Source organism: Thamnophis sirtalis, unplaced genomic scaffold, assembly GCF_051295495.1.
Source record: "Thamnophis sirtalis isolate CommonGarterSnake01/CBP01778 unplaced genomic scaffold, rThaSir2_p1.2 scaffold_2, whole genome shotgun sequence".
Lineage (NCBI taxonomy): Eukaryota > Metazoa > Chordata > Lepidosauria > Squamata > Natricidae > Thamnophis > Thamnophis sirtalis.
Window position 1 is genome coordinate 128,478,476 of NW_028261382.1, and position 17,719 is coordinate 128,496,194.

The 17,719-nt window shown below is 37.4% G+C and overlaps 1 protein-coding gene across 1 annotated transcript in view; it reads right to left on the reverse strand.

The window, feature by feature from the left end:
- Positions 1-17,719, reverse strand: part of CNBD1 (cyclic nucleotide binding domain containing 1) — a 109,764-nt gene that overhangs the window by 40,996 nt on the left and 51,049 nt on the right. Inside the window, exons 4-5 of the mRNA XM_087703571.1 lie at positions 7,962-8,107; positions 495-655 (exon numbers count right to left, since the gene is read on the reverse strand). Coding sequence (XP_087559697.1) covers positions 495-655; positions 7,962-8,107 — 307 coding nt within the window. The remainder of the gene's footprint in view (positions 1-494; positions 656-7,961; positions 8,108-17,719) is intronic.

Genomic DNA, 17,719 nt, shown 5'->3' on the forward strand with positions numbered 1-17,719 from the left:
TCTACTTTTTTCTTTCCTTCTTTCTTTACTTATTTAGTTTGTATTAATCAAACTTTTGTTTTTTTAAACTTTCAGTACAATTATAATTTTAAAAAAATATTATAAATGTGAGCTGTATGAACCAGAGAAATAACAAAATCACAAAAATAACAAAAATATACATGCGTATAAGGCAGCATTGCAATGCGTATACACATTCACTTCCAACAGAGCTATAAGAAAAATGTAACACAAAACAACATAAAATTTGTTTCCAAAAGGCACATTAAAACATGAAAATGCATAAGAAAATATACTAATAAATTTGGGCTTGCATGCAACCAATTCTAATAAAGGCATTTAAAGCAGGGGTATCAAATGCAAGACATACAGGCCGCATTCAGACTGCAGTGTAGTCAGATCCGGGCTGTCCTGGAAAATGTAAGGGACCTAATTTGACCTTCTTAAATATTTCTATTAATATTTGCTTAATGGTAGATCTCTGTTAAACTTACCATATCAGATGATGCTACCTGGGTTGGGTTTGGTTCATTTGTAACAGAAGTTGCCTGAGGAGGCACTGAAATAAAATTTCCTCCAATAAGTCTTTTGTAATACTTTGTCAGTGGCTTAACAGAGCCTCTAAGTATAATATAGAATCCTTGGCTCGCATCAACTGTAATTAAAATTAAAACAGAAACAAATCATAATTTCACTTCCAAATTACAGAAAATGAACAAACATGTCTATAGCATTCCGAAGTGTAACAAACCTACAAGTGTAATTTATTTATTTATTTATTTATTTGTTTGTTTGTTTGTTTGTTTGTTTATTTGTTTATTTGTTTATTTGTTTATTTGTTTATTTGTTTATTTGTTTATTTGTTTATTTGTTTATTTGTTTATTTGTTTATTTGTTTATTTATTTATTTATTTATTAGACTTATATACCGCTTCATAGGGCTTTCAGCCCTCTCTAAGCGGTTTACAGATTTTTTAGCAAACTGAGTCAGCAAATTGCCCCCACAGTCTGGGTCCTCATTTCACCTACTTCGGAAGGATGGAAGGCTGAGTCGACCTTGAACCGCTGAGATTTCAACTGCTGAACTGCAGATCACAGTCAGCTGAAGTGGCCTGCAGTAGTGCACCCTAACCACTGCGCCACCTCGGCTCTTAAGCTAGCCAACGTATTTTCATGAAACATTGGAAATGCTCAATTTTCCTCTCTTGGTTTCAAAAGAAAAATTTATGATTGATTGATGACACCCATATCTAAATTAAACATACATGCTCCTAACTCGGAGATGATACAATGCCATTGACTGCAAAAATGTATGTAGTTTATCTGACAAAAGTTATAGCCTCACAAAAAAATTTCACCCTAAAATCCTCTTTTATAATAGCAAACACATGTAGTCTGAGTATATATGTCTGTTAATTTATTTTCAGCTTGGATATTTGCAACTAGCATGTAGTGTGCACATGTGTAGAAGAAAAGTCTCTATGAAGACACCATTATGCCTCAGCAGTCCTCCTGTTATCTTCTACGTTCCCAGCCTAAAATGACATTTTTACTTCTTAAAAGAAAACCTTTTCATTTGAAACAAAATGTGGAAACTGGCAAAGTGCTGCTTTCTAGCATCTATTTTATTTCCAGCAAACTTCAGAACCTGCACAGCAGCCCCTAAAGCTTTGTTCTCTTGTTTTTAAGGAAACAGACTTATTGGGTGGATGCAGCTAGCATTTTGTGGCGTGGCCCCCTGCCCAAAGAGAAAGAAGGGAAGAAGGAATGAAGGTCGTGCTTTGCTAGTCTATAGCAGCTATTTTGTGATTAGAGACTTTGCAAATGAGCACAACATATATTCTCCACATTCCAACTGTGCCAAAAATGTATTCCCAAGGTTCCAACTACTTCCCAAAGTTCTAGAACACTTTCCCCATGTGTGTTCATGGTGAAAACTCTTGCTTTACTGTAACAAGAATAAATGGTCTCAAGGGATAGGAGCCAACTAATGATTCTCAACAACTTCTCCTCCCCCCCCCCGTTTTTTTTTTTTTTTTTTTTTTTTTTTTACAGTTGACACCATTTCTCCTTCCCAGAAGCATTTTGCATGTGGCAGAACTGTAGAACCTCTCTATAGGTCGTTTTTGACTTATAACCATTCATTTAACGACTGTTCAAAGTTATGATGGCACTGAAAAAACTGACTTACAATTAGTTCTTATATTTACAACTGTCACAGCATCCCCACAGTCATGTCAGGTGCTTGGCAACTGGGATGTATCTGTGACAATTGCAGTGTTCTGGGGTCTCACTGGTAATCATTTTTGAGACCTTCCCAGAAGGCTTTTGATAGGCAAAATCAATAGGAACAGCTGGATTTGCTTATCAACTTCATTCTTTGTTAAACAACTGCAGCAATCAAATCAGATGTGACTCACTTAACAACTCACTGCTTAAAGACAGATGCTTCAGTCCTAATTTTGCTTGTAAATCAAGGACTACCTTTATCCAAGTCAATCCTAAATTTTCGCAAAATCCTTCTACCCTTTCATTTAATTTTGATCAGGCCCAACCCCAAAATGACCAAGCCACAAAGCAGAACAAGACGGACTCTTCATAGTTGGGCGCATATAATGTCCAATTTTAAAAAATAGAATGTAAGGAAATGATCTTGAAAATCTTAAAGTCCAACCCCCTGTACAGAACTTTTTTCTGCCCTTCAAATTTCCATATACATTTGGAGTGGGGGGAGTGAATTAGTAAATAGGCTTTTAAAGCATATTTGCAATGCAATTTAAAACCACTGTCGATTATGGAACAATGTTTTGCAGACGTTTTCCATCTCTTTTCAGCGAGATTCAGAAAGCATCAAACTAAGAACAATTGGTGCTTACAATTTCACACAATTGTCAAAGCCACCATTAAGCAAAACTCAGACTAAAAATAAATTGTTGAACAGGAAGGTCTTTCTATAAGCAGGAAAAGTGGGAGCTGGGGGCAATTCCCAAGGAAGTACATTCTTGGAAGTTGGGTGACTGCAGGGTGGCCAAAAAAGTCAAGATGACAGCATTTCAAGTTCAGTCTATTATTTTTATGTGCCTCACTTTCTTTCGTGTGCCAGATGAATGGGTCTCAGAAGGACCCTCACATCTTTAATGTACAGGAATTTCAAAGCATACAAATCAAGTGGTCATTATTTTACTCTAAAGAAGTGTATAGTCTGTTTTACAAACTATACACTTGACCATCTGTTTTGCATACAGATGACCACCAACGTTACAGACTGACTAGGCACAAAACCTTCTCCAACGGGGTAAATTATATTGTTTAAATTCAGTTTTTACTGAAATTATTATAATTATGAATACTTTTTCTCTACACATAACAATTAGCACCAGAAAATTTTAGATAACTCTAACTGTCTCATTTCCTTTCTCTTGATGCTGCTTTTTCATTTTTCTGTTACTTTAAACACACCCAAGCAGAACAGTGGCACAGGCTCCATGCTAGTATTACATTCATCTGTATTCAGAGTAGTTTGTCCTTTCACAGATGTGAAAGGTTCATCTTGAACTCTTCGTAACAGGACATACAAAGACTTGCTTATATTCGCTGTTATTGTTAAGCAATGGAAATCTTAAGGCTAACAAGGCAATGTCAGTAGTAAAATCAACAATGTTAAAACAGTATTCCTTATTCTATCCATGTGAGAGAATTTTAGAAAGTCAGTTTGATGTAGTGGTTAAAGTGTCAGGCTACAAGTCAGGAGACTATGAATTCTAGTCTTGCCTTAGGCTAAAACTAGTGGTGATCTTGGGCCAGTCAATCTTTTTCTCAGTCCTAGGAATAAGGCTGTGGGCAATCAGTTCTGAAAAAACCTTGCCAAGAAAACTCAGAAACTTGTCCAGGCAATTGCCAAGAGTCAAGACACACACACACACACACACACACACACAGATTCAGTCATGACATTATGGGTGTGAGTGGTGTGGTGGCCTAGAGGTGGAGCTCTCACCTCACAATCAGGAGGCTATGAGTTCGATCCTAGGTAGAGGCAGATATTTCTCTCTCTCCGGGCACACTGAGAATATATCTGCTGAAAAAAATCTCCACATTGGTGACAGGAAGGGCATCTGGCCAGTAAACACTCAGCTCCATCCAGTTGTCTAGACTCCCCCACCCTTCAAGGGATTATAGGGTCTTTAAAAGAAGATGATGATGACATTATGGATGTCTTCCAGGGGACATAGGGGAGGAAGATACTGTGAGTTATATATCTCCCCCAGATGTTGGTTTCCAAGTACCTAAAAGCTGGTTTGTTGGTTTGTGACATCCTTGAGTACGTGTCATGTATGTCTTATTGCAATTTTTCTCATGACATTAGACCTGTCAGCCATGTGGATGTTTGATTTGAGGGTACATTTGATTTAATGTATATGAAGTCTTTGCAATACCTTTTCAAAATGAAGCTGTTATTGTGAAGTTATGTATATGAGGAAGGAACCATTAATAGAAGCAACCTCACTACTTTTCATATTCCTAGACCCCCTGACTTTTTTATATAAAATGATCTTGGGAGATTAAAGACTCATCAGGCATGTATTATTTTTGTAAAGTCAGTCTCACTTAGGAAAAAGTCAATCTTGTGTTTATTTTTAGCCTGCCAAATCAGATGAGATTGAAATATTGCTTTACCAGGTTCAAAGAACTGGAAAAGATTGCACATTGATGCAGAGCTGCTTTTTTAAAAAAAAGCATAATGTGGCAGTCTGAATCATTAAGATTACCTTTTATCTCGTTTGCACATTGATGCTCAACAATTTTAGATCTCATTCTGTGCCCCCATATTGCAGGTTTTACTGAATATATTAAATCAACAGAGCATCTAATCCAACACAACTGTCCTTGGGGCCAAGATAGTAAACAAGATTTAGATAAAGTTGTTTTGTTTTCCAAATAAGATGCCGGCTTTCACCCCAATCATCCCAATCACAAGTTTTGACCTTAAAATTGTCCTTTTCATTGTCTTAATTTATGCTAATATAATTCCCGTCTGCTAAAATTACAGCTTAGTCTGTCTATTAATAACATGTCCTTCAGTTACTATATTCTTCTTAGTTGGCTTATATTTGTATTTCAAAGGATAAGCACAATAGTTAACTCTTACAAATGAACATATTTGATTGATTCAAACAATATTATTATTTGAATCTTGGTTTCTCAATTTTTGCTAAGTCAGACAAGACTGATTTTTTAAAAAAGATAATATAAAATTCTAGTTGGAACTCTATGTGTTATCAAAAACAGAATATTTCTTAACAGTATTTTAGTGAACTGAAACAAATAGCACTGAGATGAATTTTCATAATAAATAAAAAATAAAATCCTTACAATAACTTCACTTTATTTTTCTACATCGATGTTGAATTCATCCTGGAAGCAGGTTAGATGAAAATCCCCTTGTCTGTATGTTACTTACTAGCTGGATATCCTTGCTCCCCTAGGAAACTATGTGATCGAGTTTGATAAATCGACACTTACAGCTTGAAAATTAATGAGTAGTTACAATCGGCCTCTCCTCTCCCCAGAAACAGATTTCTTTTCAGGTGGGAAGGGGGAGTAGAATGTCTAACTCCTTATCGTCAGAGTGTGTTAATAACCATATAAGAAATACAAATGATCTGGTGGTCATTTCAAAAAATCATTTCTTAGCGAGCATCTAGAAGCCAAGAGGAACATATGTGCCAAATTTCAAGTTTGTAGGCTTTACAGTTCTGGTGATTTCACAATGATGCTTGAGTGGTATTTCACTTATATATATATAGATTATTGTTACTACAGCCCATTCATGAGCTTCATTCTTTGGATCCAACAACTGTCACCTCCAAGAGAAGGAAAGAGAGAGAGAGAATCAGACAATCAAGAGTAAGGATCTCTTCTCTTCATTCTGACACCACAGGCAGCTGCTTGGGGGAAACTGTGAGGATATAAAGTACAACTCAATTGACTTTTGTGAGTGTGTACCAGTGGTGGGTTTCAAAATTTTTTAGAACCTCTTCTGTAGGTGTGCCCTGCTATGTAGGAGTGGCTTGCTGGCCATGTGGCCGGGTGGGAGTGGCTTGCCAGCCATGTGACTGGGTGGGGGTGGCCAACTTGTAAAATGTGGTGAAACTCACTTAACAATGCTCTTGCTTAGCAACCAAAATGTTGGCTCAGAAACTCTGGCACTTGAAGCATGCAAGTCTTAAAGCTGTCAAGTTACAAGACCCTTGCACCCCTAACCCTTTAGAAAAAAAACCCAGGGGTGTTCAAACTTGACAGCTTTAAGACTTGTGGAATTCAACTCTCAGAATTCCAGTCATGTTGGCTCAGGAACTCTGGCAATGTGGTACACTCAGGAAGTGTGCAAGTCTTAAAGCTGTCAAGTTACAAGACCCTTGCACCCCTAACCCTTTAGAAAAAAAACCAGAGGTGTTCAAACTTGACAGCTTAAGACTTGTGGACTTCAACTCCCAGAATTCCTCTTCTTGCTCTTCATCTTGATGATGTGTGGATGGGCAGGGGGAAGGAGCTGGAACCGGTTCTAAACGGCACTGTAGATTTGTGGAACCTCTTCTATAGAAGAAGTTAGAACTGGCAGGAACCCACCCCTGGTTTGTACACATCATGCTTCTATAGAGGATGAGTGTTACTTAGATGAAGGTAATCTGTGTGGCAGCTAGGACTTTCCTAAATCTTTGGGCAAATGCCAAATTCAATCTGCACACACATGTGAGTTGGATTAGGAGAGATTGTTATTTTCTCCCAAAATTCTGATTGAATCCTTTCAAAAACTTGTTAAAACTAATTTGTGAGGTATTTTGAAAATAACATGATTTGATGTCATGGCAACCTAATTATGCTTTTCAGATATATACTCAAAATGTACGATATATACCAGAATACTTTTTAATCTGGTTTCCAGTCTTTACTGATAATTGGCCATGGATATCTTCTTATCTGATTTCCTGCAGGAAACGGGCTGGTTGAGTCTATGGATCCTGCTAATCGCTTGGCCAAGGGTCTCAAACTAGTGGCCTGAAGGCCGAATGGTGACACACAGGCCATGCCCACCCCAGCTCTGTGAATTGAAAAAATGTTACAAAATGTCATGTGTCAGCAACATGATGCAGCCAGTTTGACACTATCAACCCCAGTATATTCCAGGATTGCAGTTGTAAATTAAATTTTGGTGGAAGTATGCTGGTTTGACTCTATATTGGTGACCATTATATTGTCTCTAGAGTTTTTAACTTTAACTCTACTTTATATAAAGCCACCGTGGGTAGTTAACAGATATTATCATTTCATTTCATATAGAATCAATATTAGGTACACCTCCAATATATTTGAGAATGACATGAAAGGAAGAATCAAAATTCAAAAAGAAAAAGGTTTTGGATAAGGGATGTGGAGGAAGGACAAATGTTACAATGTTAAACCAGATGATTTAATAACAAAAGATTCCACTTTTAGTATTTGAAAGAAAAATAATCTAATGGTAAAAACATAATCACCGTATCTGCACTTCTCATTAAAAGACTCTTCACATCTATCTTTCTAGCAGAATGACATTTTACTTTCCATTATAGAACAGGAGGAAGGAAATAAACTTGAGCATTAGAATAGAGATGAAAGTCAATGTCAATGGAGCAAGAGAAAAATAAAAGATACCCCAAAAATGAATTATTATAAAAAAAAAATTCAAATGTAATCTTGTAATAGAAAGTTATTTGCTAAAATTGCCTGCCATAGGGGGAGAAGTAATTACATACCTAATATAATAAAATAAGTTGGTCCAGTGCTTGGAGTTGCTTTGGTTCCATAATAAAACTGGACTACAAGTTCCATCGTTTTATTTTGGCTTACATTAGCTGGTACCTCTGGCCCTTCAAGAAGTAACCACATTTTTTTTAAAAAAAAAAACTTTGTTTACTTACCTGTACTTTCCTTCACCCAGTATTCTCTTACAACTACTTTGCTGACTTCCTTTATCTCTTCTTCAGATAATTGCTCATTAATATCAGGAATGACTTTTAGTACTTTATAGACAGTCTCATGTTCTTCTTCAGTTCTTAGAATAGGTCTGCAGGAAAATTATCCATAGAAAATAATAGCACCCCTCTTGTTCTATAGTTGCATAGATCAACTAATTTGCCCAGGGTCTAATTTCCCCAACTAATTTAAACCAGGTATCAAGAACTTGTGCCACTTACTAAACCCACAATTCTTAGCTATACCAGCTAGAGTGAGGGATACTAAAAATAAAAATTCAGCAACATAAGGAGAACTGGATATTTCTCATCTTCTTTTCTAGAGGTTAGTAAGGAATACAAATATCTGTGTGTTTATTATGAGAACTGAATTTCACAACTTGATTTGAATGGGGCCCAGTGTTCAGTTGGGGACATTTTAATTTAACAGACTGGTGTGATGCAGTGGTGGGTTGCTAACTGGTTTACTACTGGTTGGTTTGCGCTCATGTGCACGTACAATGCTTCTGCACATGCACCGAAGTATTTGGGCAGGTGGGCGGAGCCTCCCACTGCTGCCACTACCAGTTCAGCCAAACCAGCAGCAACCACCCCTGGTGTAATGGGAGAATAAAGTCATACCTAGATTTTAAAAAATTATTTACATCTTTCTGCAATGGTTTTGAAGAGGCTAATTGTTCTGACATCTAAGAAATACCATTGATGTCATGTCTGAGACAAAGTGCTACTAAAACTTTATCTTATTCCTTATTTCCCCTATCACAGGACTTTAGTATTTTAATCCAAGACTTTCACTGGACTCAAATTGTAGCCTGTTTTAGAGAAATATCAGTAATGGCAGTTACAGTCGTCCTAGTAACAGTAAAGTATAAAATATACCAATTTTTTGCTAAATGATTTAGTAATTACAATAATAATCTATTATGTCAGGCAGAGATGGAGATGAGAGATTAAGTGGGGACTTTTTCCTTTAAAAAATTGCAATCCCCCTATTGTACCCTTTTATTATACCATGGCAAGTAATTTAGGTCTAACCCTGTCATTCAGGTTTGCAACCCCACCCCCCTTTAAGTAATTTTAATAAGTACAATTTAAAGCATTGCAGATGCTTTCAGCTGCTACTGAAAAGCAGGCTAGAAATGCATATATTTATCTTCCAACTCAAGCTACCTCCAACATTGGATTTCCAAGTGTGATTTTTATGTGGCTGAATATCAACCTTGAATACCACTGGGTGATCGTGAGTAGGGAAATAGATGGCCAAAAAGTCACCCACTATTTCTTTCCAATCCACCCTTAGCCTAAACCAAAATCCCCTTTCACTCTTTTCTTAAATGAAAAAAAGCTGTTTGGTGCCTGATAAAATGTGGCACCTCAGTATGTGGCACCTCTCTTTGATAAAGAGAAAAATTGGACCAAAGGAACAATGGAAATCATAATTTACTGTATGTATGTATGCTTAAAGATACAACAAATTGAGCCTCTTTGGAAACAATATCATTCAATTATCAATATGGATGCCAGCCGCCATCAGTGCTCAGCCTTTTCACATGCTTATGTTATGGGCATACATATCTAGTTGAGGAGATGTCAGAAGAGCAAAGATTCAGGTTGCTTGTAAAAATCTCCCATTTCATCTAAAAAGCCTTGTTTCAAACAGAATAATATCAAAATGAGAAACGAGGTATAGCATAACAATTTAGTGTTCCAAATTATAGTATTTAGGGCTTTAAACTGGACATTTCTCCAGGAATTCAAAGGAACAGTTTGTACAGTCCACAGTTGCCAAAAAAAGCAGCTTTTGCCACTCTTAATTATAAGCTCTTGAAATGCCACAATGCTTTGCAATTATAGGATATGCCACCCGAACATGGTCTCCACACATCACCTGAGGTTCTGAATGTCAGAGGCTAAGCTGGCATTCATATTTACAGATGCAACAACTAAAGTGATGAGAAATGTTGGTGACAATAATAGAATTTCAACTATAGAGTCTTTTCGCAATTCAACAATAGTTCCAGAGGATTCAGTTCACTCAAATCACTCCCTAAGTGAAGTGGGATATAATAACATGTCTCTTTCAGAATGGAGAATATGCAATCAGTGTTTCTGAAGGCATAGGTCAGTGTTTCTCAACCTTGGATGGTTGAAGATCTGTGGACTTCAATTCCCATAATTCCCTAGCCATCGTTACTGAACATCTTCAAGTTGCCAATCTTGAGAAATACTAATATTGATAATATTGAACTTGATTTTTTTTAAAAGTTTTGGTATTGTTGTTTACTGACATCTAAAAGATATCTTTCTTTTCCTGCATCCACTAGGCTGAAAGGGAAATTATAAATGCTAAGATAACATATAACATATAACAAATTAACAGAGTTGGAAGGGACCTTATAAGTCATCTAGTCCAACCCCCCGCTCAAGCAGGAGACCCTACACCATTTCTGACAAATGGCAATCCAATCTCTTCTTGAAAATCTCAAGTGATGAAGCCCACACAACTTTCCAAGGCAAGCTGTAAGAGACAGAGTAACCAGCCACACCAGCCAGCCGCCACCTGGTTGTAACATGTTGAAAACAAAAATTGAACTTGGTTCTTTAACTTTAATAGCTAAACCGTGAACAGGTTTATGAACCAAAGAAGCTCCAGATCAACTGCTGTTTGACTTAATTGTTTATTCAACTAGGGGATTGTGTCAACACAGACATGGAAAGTATATTTTGGGGATTGGTAATTCTGGAGCACTAAGGGATTTGGTACCTAGAGCAGTTTTTCTCAAGCTCAGCAATTTTAAGATGGGTGGTCTTCAATTCCCAAAATTCTAGGCTGAGGAATTGTGGGAATTGACGTCCATACCACTTATAGTTGCTGAGCTTGAAAAACACGGCTTTAGAGCAGGGCTGTCAAACTCCTGGCCCACGGGCCAGATACATCACATGCTGGTCACACCCTGCCCGGTTTAATGAAGGGGTGGGGGGAAAGTCCCAATACGTCATGTAAAATTCCCATGACAAGGTGATTTTGACACCTCTGCTTTAGAGTATCCTACTCTTATATATTGCTCCAGACTGATTTCAGGTGACCCAGTTTTTCAGAGATAATTCAGCCGAAACCAAAATTACCAAGGAAGATTTTAAAGCCATTAAAGAGTTAAACTCAGAAAGGGCAGCCCAATTGCTCAAATGCCCTAATTTTCTCCCCCTTGAAGTATACTTATCTGCACATATATAGATGTGTCAAATATAGCAATTAGATAGCAAAAATTTAATCTTCTAGCATTTTATCCTCAGATAAAACAGCAGGATGTTGTTAGTTACTGAGCTGTCCACAAAAGTGGGGAGCAGCAAAGAAGTCATATACAAAATAGCATCTAAACAAGAAATCTGCCCAATTAATGAGGCTATGAAAGTCCTGTCTTAATATTTGGAAGCTATGGGGGTTTCAGTTAAAAACAGGCTTCAGATGAATTTTGGCAAAATTGAATGATCGTGGTTTTGTGGCTTCCAGATCTGGGAATTTACCATCTTTGCTGCTGGATAGGGGTTCCACTGTCCCAAATAGACCTTGGGCATAATCTGGGGTGCCCAGATTGTGACTCACAAATCCTGTTCAAACAGCAGGTGGCAATCGTGGCCTGGAAAACCTTGGCATAAATTGTGCACAAGTTGCATTTGTCCTGCACTGGAAGACTATATTACCCAGAGTTACATTTGTGAGATGGGTAAGTGTATATTGTGAACAACAATCTCATTGATTATTGGTATTTATTTTTAACACTTTATTTTGTATATGAAAAGATAGTGACATTCTACAACATATGTAATATTTTAGTAGAAAGAAATGTCAAGTGAAATGTGTATCCATGAGATGAAGGCATTTATACAATATATATACGATAACCAGGTGGAAATACTTTAAAGTGAAAATGAAGGAAACATTTTGGAAAATTAAAATGAACTATAAACTAATTCAAACTACACATCTATAAGATATAAAAATCTACTAAACTCCATGCTTTTATTAAAATATAGAATAAAATATTCATGAATACGGTTTAAAATGCCAGCATACATTTTTATTGCAATATTATGCAATTATATTTGACTTTAAATGGTTGGTGAGGTATTAAAAATCTCTAGCTTTGCAGCAATAGAATATGTGGTGAGCCATAAAACCATGTTAAACATCTGATCTAAATTGTGTTTGACTAGTATACTTTGGAAACTGTCAACTATTATTCACACATTAGTGGTGGTTTGAATTGTATTAGGCTTGACTCATAAGTATGCAGTAATGACATTTTAGATTTTCCCTGGCTGTGGGAAGAGATTCCTGCAGCTCAGCCTGCATTATAAATTGAATGGGCTTGCTTCCAAATAAGTATTCATACCTTTGTGCAATCATAATACAAACATGGGCATTTTTATTTACAAGATTAAAAGTATGCAGGAATTTATAAGCCACTTCTTAATATGAAATCTTAAAAAAACAAAATACACAAAAGGAATCATACTGTAGGGTGATATTATAAGATACAGGAGATGTATGCAAAAGAGGCATGTTTCAGATCACAAGAAATATTTATCTGTCTATATTCAATCGGTGTTCAAGGTCATTCACAAATCAGTGGTGCTGAATGCTTTACAAAGGGTGACAGAGTCAAAGAGAGAAAACTAATTTGAGAGGGGCACAATAATTCTGCTCTATTGCTGGCAGTTAGTGGAATCCCACATCATTCTAGCTCAGAGACTGTTGAATGCTTTCTTAGGGGACTATAGAGAAGGGTCATACAAACCTTAGAGGAGATAGCAAAAACAATAGTACTTATTTATCACGTCACAATGCTTTCCTACCTTCTCTGAGTGGTTTACAGAGTCAGCATATTGTCCCAATAATCTGGGTCCTCTTTTTACTAAACTCAGAAGGATGGAATGCTGAGTCAACCTTGAGCTGGTAAGACTTGAACTGCCGAACTGCTAGCAGTTGGCAGTCAAGCAGAATTAGCCTGAAGTACTGCACTCTAACCACTGGGCCACCAAAGCTCTTGAACAATATTCCATTGGGCAGATGCAGCAACACAGAGGTCACATCACCTTATTCCCACAAAGTGGCATTACTTAAGTGATACCAACCACCTTGAATCTTTTTGGCTGATCAGAAAGAATTGAGAAGCAGTCTCAAATCCAACAGTGGAATTTAGGGACCATGGCTGAACAATGTTTTTGAAAGAACCCATGATCTCTGATACAGACCTTAGATATTAAATATGGTCACAAGAGTAAAAGAGATTATTAAACTATTGCAAGATAGAATAATTTAATATGTTAAACTTTACCAGTAGAACTTAGCTAGAAATGCACAGAGGCAGTTCAATTAACCTAAAAGAATGTCATGTGTCATGTTTAGAATTTTTGAACCTAATGATAATCAAGATGACTAAATCTGAAAGTTTTGCAAGGTAGTGAGAAGCAAAAGGTATATTGCTCTAATCCCATTTTTAAAAGGGCTCCTAATGAGCTTAGAAGCTTGAAATCATAGAATATGTTACCAATATAGATGGTGTTGACTTTAAGAACATTCTTGAGCTGCATACCTACTTCATTAGGACCAGGAGGTCATGCAAACTAAGATACCTCCCAACCTACAATTTTAACTAGGTAAATTTCAGCTTTTCCCTCCTCAAGCACATACTGTATATTAAAAAAAAAATACATTGCTAGAGCTTAAATATAGAAAAGAGTCACAGCATATCAGAAAACCTTCAAATGACCTGAGCATCTACCTATAGATTTTTCAGAAAATAACTGTAAGATGAGTCCTTCCATTTTATAAAAAAGGTCTGATAATAAATTCTATTGCAGCCTGTTATAATCATTTTGAGTACAAGGAAATTCAAAACCCATTCAAAGAACTGTACTTCAAGGTGAAACATATCATGGACAAGAATGGAGGTGGTAACACCACTCATGAAGAGACTAGGAATGTTTCTCTGGGGGAAAACTCTAATGCTGGGAAAAACAGAAGGTAGAAGAAGAAGTGAACCACAATGTGTTGTGGCCCAGCAGGAGCCATTGGAGCTGCAAACAGACTCTGACAGTGAGGGGCCTTATGAGTCGGCTCTGGAAGAGGTGGAGGACCCTGGACAGGGTTCTGACTCCGAGCAGGGCGCAGAGAGGTTGGTTGGCCACCAGGAGGCGCCTGAGCCATGGAGCTGCAGTGAGAGCCGAAGGGAGGGTGCTTATGATGTCAGGCCTTGGAGTAGTGACGAGGAGACAAGGGAGGTGGTCCTGGATGCTAGGCAATGCCAGGCAGATCGACGGAGAACACAGCTACGCAGTTACAAAAGATAATTGGACTCAGCTGGTTGTAATTAGGCTCCTCTCAAGATTGTATTTAAGGAGGGACTCGGGGAGGAGTCTGATTTGCAGGATTCAATTTCATTCATAACGCTGGAGAAGCTGTTATCTGCCTATGTCAAAGTCTGAGTTGCTGCCAAGGTTCTTATCTGTTTGTTTATGCTTGGGCTTTCATCCACCGAAGTTTATGTTTCCTGTTAATTAAAGTGCTGTGAAATTCCAGTTAAGCTTGTCTTGGCATTTGTTACTGGACGAAGGAGGGGGTCAGAACTCAATGTTATAGAAGCGATGAGTATACCATTGAAAGACCTAAAAGCAGGGGTGGAATTCAGCCGTTTCGGACTGGTTTGGGTGAACCGGTAGCTCCCATGATCAGCTGGGGAGCAAATCGGTTAGCTCTGACTATCAGGTTGGCCGGCCCACCTGCTCCTGCACTTTACTTACATATATCCTCTCAGCTGATTGGCGTGGCAGAGTGGGTTGCCATGCCTCAGCTGTGTTACTTGCCAGAAGTAATGTGGAAGGTAAGTTTTGTTAAAACAGCTGATGCATGCGATCACCAAACCAGTTGTTAAATTGGCAGGATCCCACCACTGGCTAAAAGGCCAGGTTAGGGATAGATTGTCATGGGAAAAATCTAGCTATGTTGTCTCAAACTGTCAACAACAAATGGATGATACATAATCAGTCAATCAATCCATGAATACCATTAATCCTTTCACATTTTTGAACTCCAATGTTTTCTGACTGAATGTCTGAACTCTTGTTTGAGCCTATCTGAGGTCAAAACCTATATAGCTGCTTGCTGTCACTAGTCCAAAGCATTCGGTCTATGTAAAGATATTCATCCTATAGCTATCAACCTCTACATTCCTTCTTACAGATGTGGCAGGTCATAGCTTCCTGTATACATCAAAATTCACTGAGCCAGTACTCATTTATGAAATAGATGCACATATACCATTCACTTAAGAAGCATTTAATAATGCATGAACCAGGCAAATCATTTTTTTCACCTATCCTATAATTATATGTTTATTATGGTTTTTTTTAAAGATTGTAATGAAAGAATTCTAATCAGAAAATTCTAATTAGGTGAAAATCACTCTCTTATTCTGTAATTTTATGATCTAAATTATTACTACTGTGTGTCATTATAAAGATTTAAAATAACCTCTCAATTATGAAACAGTTCTGAAGAATTCACATTAGTTAGAAGCAGCAAAGAATAATTATTATCAGTGTAAACTGACACTAGGATTAATTTAGAAAGGTGCTGGAGTGAGGTTCCTATTGTTTTGTGACAACTGTGATTAGACTTCTATTTTGCCTTATGTATAGGAGATTCTCAGATGACTTGGGGAGGTTATAAAAGAAATATCTCCTTTCAAAGTTTGTAACCTTCTGACTTCTCCTATGTTTTTGACATCAATCTTGTCTATCACTTGGAGAATGTCTTCATAAAACTGGCAAAGCCTATAGGGCTATAAACTGTCCTAGGCTGGTTCATTCCTTCTTGCATACGTTTTATTTAAATATGGGACAAGGTGGCATTGATTCCTGTATATGTTGGAAAATAATATTGCAAAACTTTATCACGGTTTCTTCCCTAGCAGCATTACAGTTTGATTTTCTGTTGTTTAGCAAACCTCCCAAATAAATGGGTCAAAGATACATTTCTTTATACTGTATATTGGTAAGAAAGGCTTTATTCTCTCAATACAGTTTAGAGATGTAAATATACATGTCCTTGAAGGTTCAGTATATTCATATAGTTCATATGTCTTTAAATTAATTCTTGGTAAAGAGTAGTTTGCTTGGATGCAGGGGTGGGATTCTACTGGTTTGGACTGGTTTGGATGAACCAGTAGCTCCAATGATTAGATGGGCCCGCTCACTCGCCCATGCACTATATTGACCTATATCTTCTCAGCTGACTTGCGTGACAGAGTGGATTGCATGCGTACACAAAGCATGCAATCATCGAACTGGTTGTTAAACCATCAGGATCCCACCATTGCTTGGATGACAGATAGGCAGTCAAGTAAATTGCTGCATTTTTGAACAAACAAGCAAGGAAGTCTGAACAGATTCCACTCAAAAGAATGTCTTCGGGGGTGAGTTCCGGCTGCCGCTGCTGCCAGTTCACTCAGGGATGTGCTGTGGGCGCATGGGTGCTTGATGCATGCTATGTGTGCATGCACAGTACTGTAAAAATTGCTTCTGCACATGTGCAGAAGCAAAAATACAAGATGGTGATGCCTACCTTGATGCCGATAGAACCGGTTCGAGGGTGTGGCCAGCCGAGTTATTAGCTACTCGGCTGAACCAGTCCAAGCTAGTAGGAACCCACCTCTGAATGTCTTATAAAATCAGAGCTAATTCTATACTATTTTGTGCAGCTGCTCAATTCAAAATTTCTTCTAGAATTAATGCATTTTACTTCACTGTAGTTAGAAATCCATGAAGAACAGCAGGCAGTAGGCAACGTCCCTGGGTCTTGATTGTCTGCTTTAAGAATGTATTTATTTATGTATAATAGTTAATATCATATCTTATATAGGTAATAAGCATATCCCCAAAAGTAAGACTTGTCTACGAATATATAGACTGAAAACAGGTTCATGAGGGAAAAGACAAGGTAGTCACATCAAAACAAACGCTGAGTTTAAAATCCATCCTCCAAAATATTAAAAGCAATGTGGTCCCTTGTTTTTGTCTGGTGATCAATAACTATCAGCAACAAGTGGCTTTAGCAATTTTTATGTCCCTTTCAAAACTCCCTGTAATCACATCATGACATTTTATGGGAAATTAGTCAGAATTTCTTTCTACTCTTCAGCAATTAACAATATAAACGAAGTGAAAATGTGGTTTAACCTATATAAAAGCAAAATATACACTTTAAACTCCATCCCACTCTCACCAGTATGGTGTTATTGTACTATTAGTCCTCTCAGCATGTCTCTTTGCAACAAAAAAAGATAATAGGATGTTTCTGACATTCAAAAGTGCATAAAAACCTTAAAATGCCTGAAAAAAAATCAAAGTATGTGTCATAAGACCCAAAAGCCTTCAAAAGAAAGTAATTCTGCAAATAGGTTGGGGAAAATTTCCCACCCAAAAAATCCCTCAGCCCCAGAATGCTTCTGATCTATAGCCCAGAAATGTGTAATAAAAATATTGGCGCTGCTGCTACTCTCGTACAACTTCACAGCATCAATCTTCTGAATATACAATTTCCACAAAATGTTGGTGCTTTTGCTTAATCGGGTAGTTGTACAATGCTTCCTGATATTTGGCCTATTAATGTAGTCCAGGAGAAAGGAGGCAAAGAATAAAAG